The sequence below is a fragment of the Eimeria mitis genome, genomic scaffold (assembly GCF_000499745.2).
Source record: "Eimeria mitis Houghton genomic scaffold, Emh_scaff1592, whole genome shotgun sequence".
In the NCBI taxonomy this organism is placed as follows: Eukaryota; Apicomplexa; class Conoidasida; order Eucoccidiorida; family Eimeriidae; genus Eimeria; species Eimeria mitis.
This window is the reverse complement of record NW_013569895.1, coordinates 1-1,692: the sequence shown is the minus strand read 5'-3', so window position 1 is coordinate 1,692 and position 1,692 is coordinate 1. Positions and strand designations below refer to the sequence as shown.

The window sequence follows — 1,692 nt, the reverse complement described above, 5'->3', positions numbered from 1 at the left end:
GACGATACAGGTGATAGATGTATGTAAAACAGAAGAAGAAAAAAGTAAAAATTTATCTGCTGCTGCTGCAGCAAGACACTTCATCTGTTGCTTTGATAGAAACAGAAAAAATATTTTATAAAAAAGAAAAAACAGAAAACGAAGAAATAAACTTTTTATTTAAAACTGAAAATATAAACTCCTTTTTACAACAATATGGAGATATAGATGATCCAGCATCAGGTATATTTATTTATTTATTTATTTATTTATTTATTTGTTTTGTCTGTTTATTTGTTTTGTTTGTTTATTTATTTATTTATTTATTTATTTGTTTGTTTGTTTGTTTATTTATTTATTTGTTTGTTTATTTATTTATTTATTTATTTATTTATTTATTTATTTGTTTGTTTATTTATTTATTTGTTTATTTATTTATTTATTTATTTGTTTTGTTTATTTATTTATTTATTTATTTATTTATTTATTTATTTGTTTATTTATTTATTTATTTATATGTTTATTTGTTTTGTTTATTTATATATTTATTTATTTGTTTATTTATTTATTTATTTATTTTGTTTGTTTATATATTTATATATTTATTTATTTATTTATTTATTTATTTGTTTGTTTGTTTTGTATATTTATATATTTATTTATTTGTTTGTTTATTCATTTATTTATTTACTTATTTATTTATTTACTTATTTATTTGTTTATTTACTTTTTTATTTTGTTTATTTATCTGTTTATTTATGTATTTATTTTGTTTATTTTTTTTATTTGTTATTTTGTTTATTTTATTTTTTTATTTGTTTGTTTGTTTGTTTGTTTTATTTAGTTGATCGATTGTTTTATTTATTTATTTATTCGTTTAATTTGTTTATTTATGTATGTATTATTTACTTGTTTAGTATATTTATTTATTTATTTGTGTATTCATTTAATTCTATTTATATATTTTGTTTATTTATTTATTTATTTTTTCGTTTTATTTTACTTATTTTGTTTAAATAAATAAAATAAATAAAATAAAATAAAATAAATAAATAAAATAAATAAAATAGAATAAATAAATAAATATTTTATTTTTTTTTGTTTTTGCTTTTAGATGACGAAGGGGAAATAGATTATCCAAGCAGCGACAGCAGCGGGAGGCGGCTGCGGCGCAGCAGCAGCAGCAGCAGCAGCAGCAGCAGCAGCAGAAGCAGCAGCAGCAGCAGCAGCAGCAGAAAAAGAAGAAGCAGCAGCAGAAGAAAGTGGGATTACTGTGATGATGATGATGACTTTTATTATACAGACGAAGACGATGATTCTTTTTAATTTATTTATTTATTTTTTTATTTATTTTATTTATTTTGTTTATTTTATTTATTTATTTATTTAATATTATTTAATTTAACCTATTAATTTATACACTTCAGTTTGGGGTCTAGGGTTTAGGGTTTAGGGTTTAGGGTTAATAAACCCTAAACCCTAAACCCCAATAAATATTTTAATGTTTTTATTTCAACAATAAAAACAAAAACAAATTTAATTATAAAAATATATAAGCTGCTGCCGCTGCAGCAGCAGCTGCTGCAGCAGCAGCAGCAGCAACTGCTGCAGCAGCAGCGTTTATATGAACATCAATACAAACTCTTTCTCTTAGAAATCAGGGTTTAGGGTTTAGTGTTTAGGGTTTAGGGTTTAGGGTTTAGGGTTTTTAGC

At 21.3% G+C, this 1,692-nt stretch overlaps 1 protein-coding gene across 1 annotated transcript in view; it reads left to right on the top strand.

Annotated features, from left to right (window-relative positions):
- EMH_0040200 (CSL zinc finger domain protein, putative) overlaps positions 1–1,305 on the top strand; it is a gene marked incomplete at both ends in the record, with an annotated part of 3,891 nt that extends 2,586 nt beyond the window's left edge. Inside the window, 2 exons of the mRNA XM_013495474.1 lie at positions 3–44; positions 1,094–1,305. Coding sequence (XP_013350928.1) covers positions 3–44; positions 1,094–1,305 — 254 coding nt within the window. The remainder of the gene's footprint in view (positions 1–2; positions 45–1,093) is intronic.
- Between the last annotated feature and the right edge of the window lie 387 nt (positions 1,306–1,692).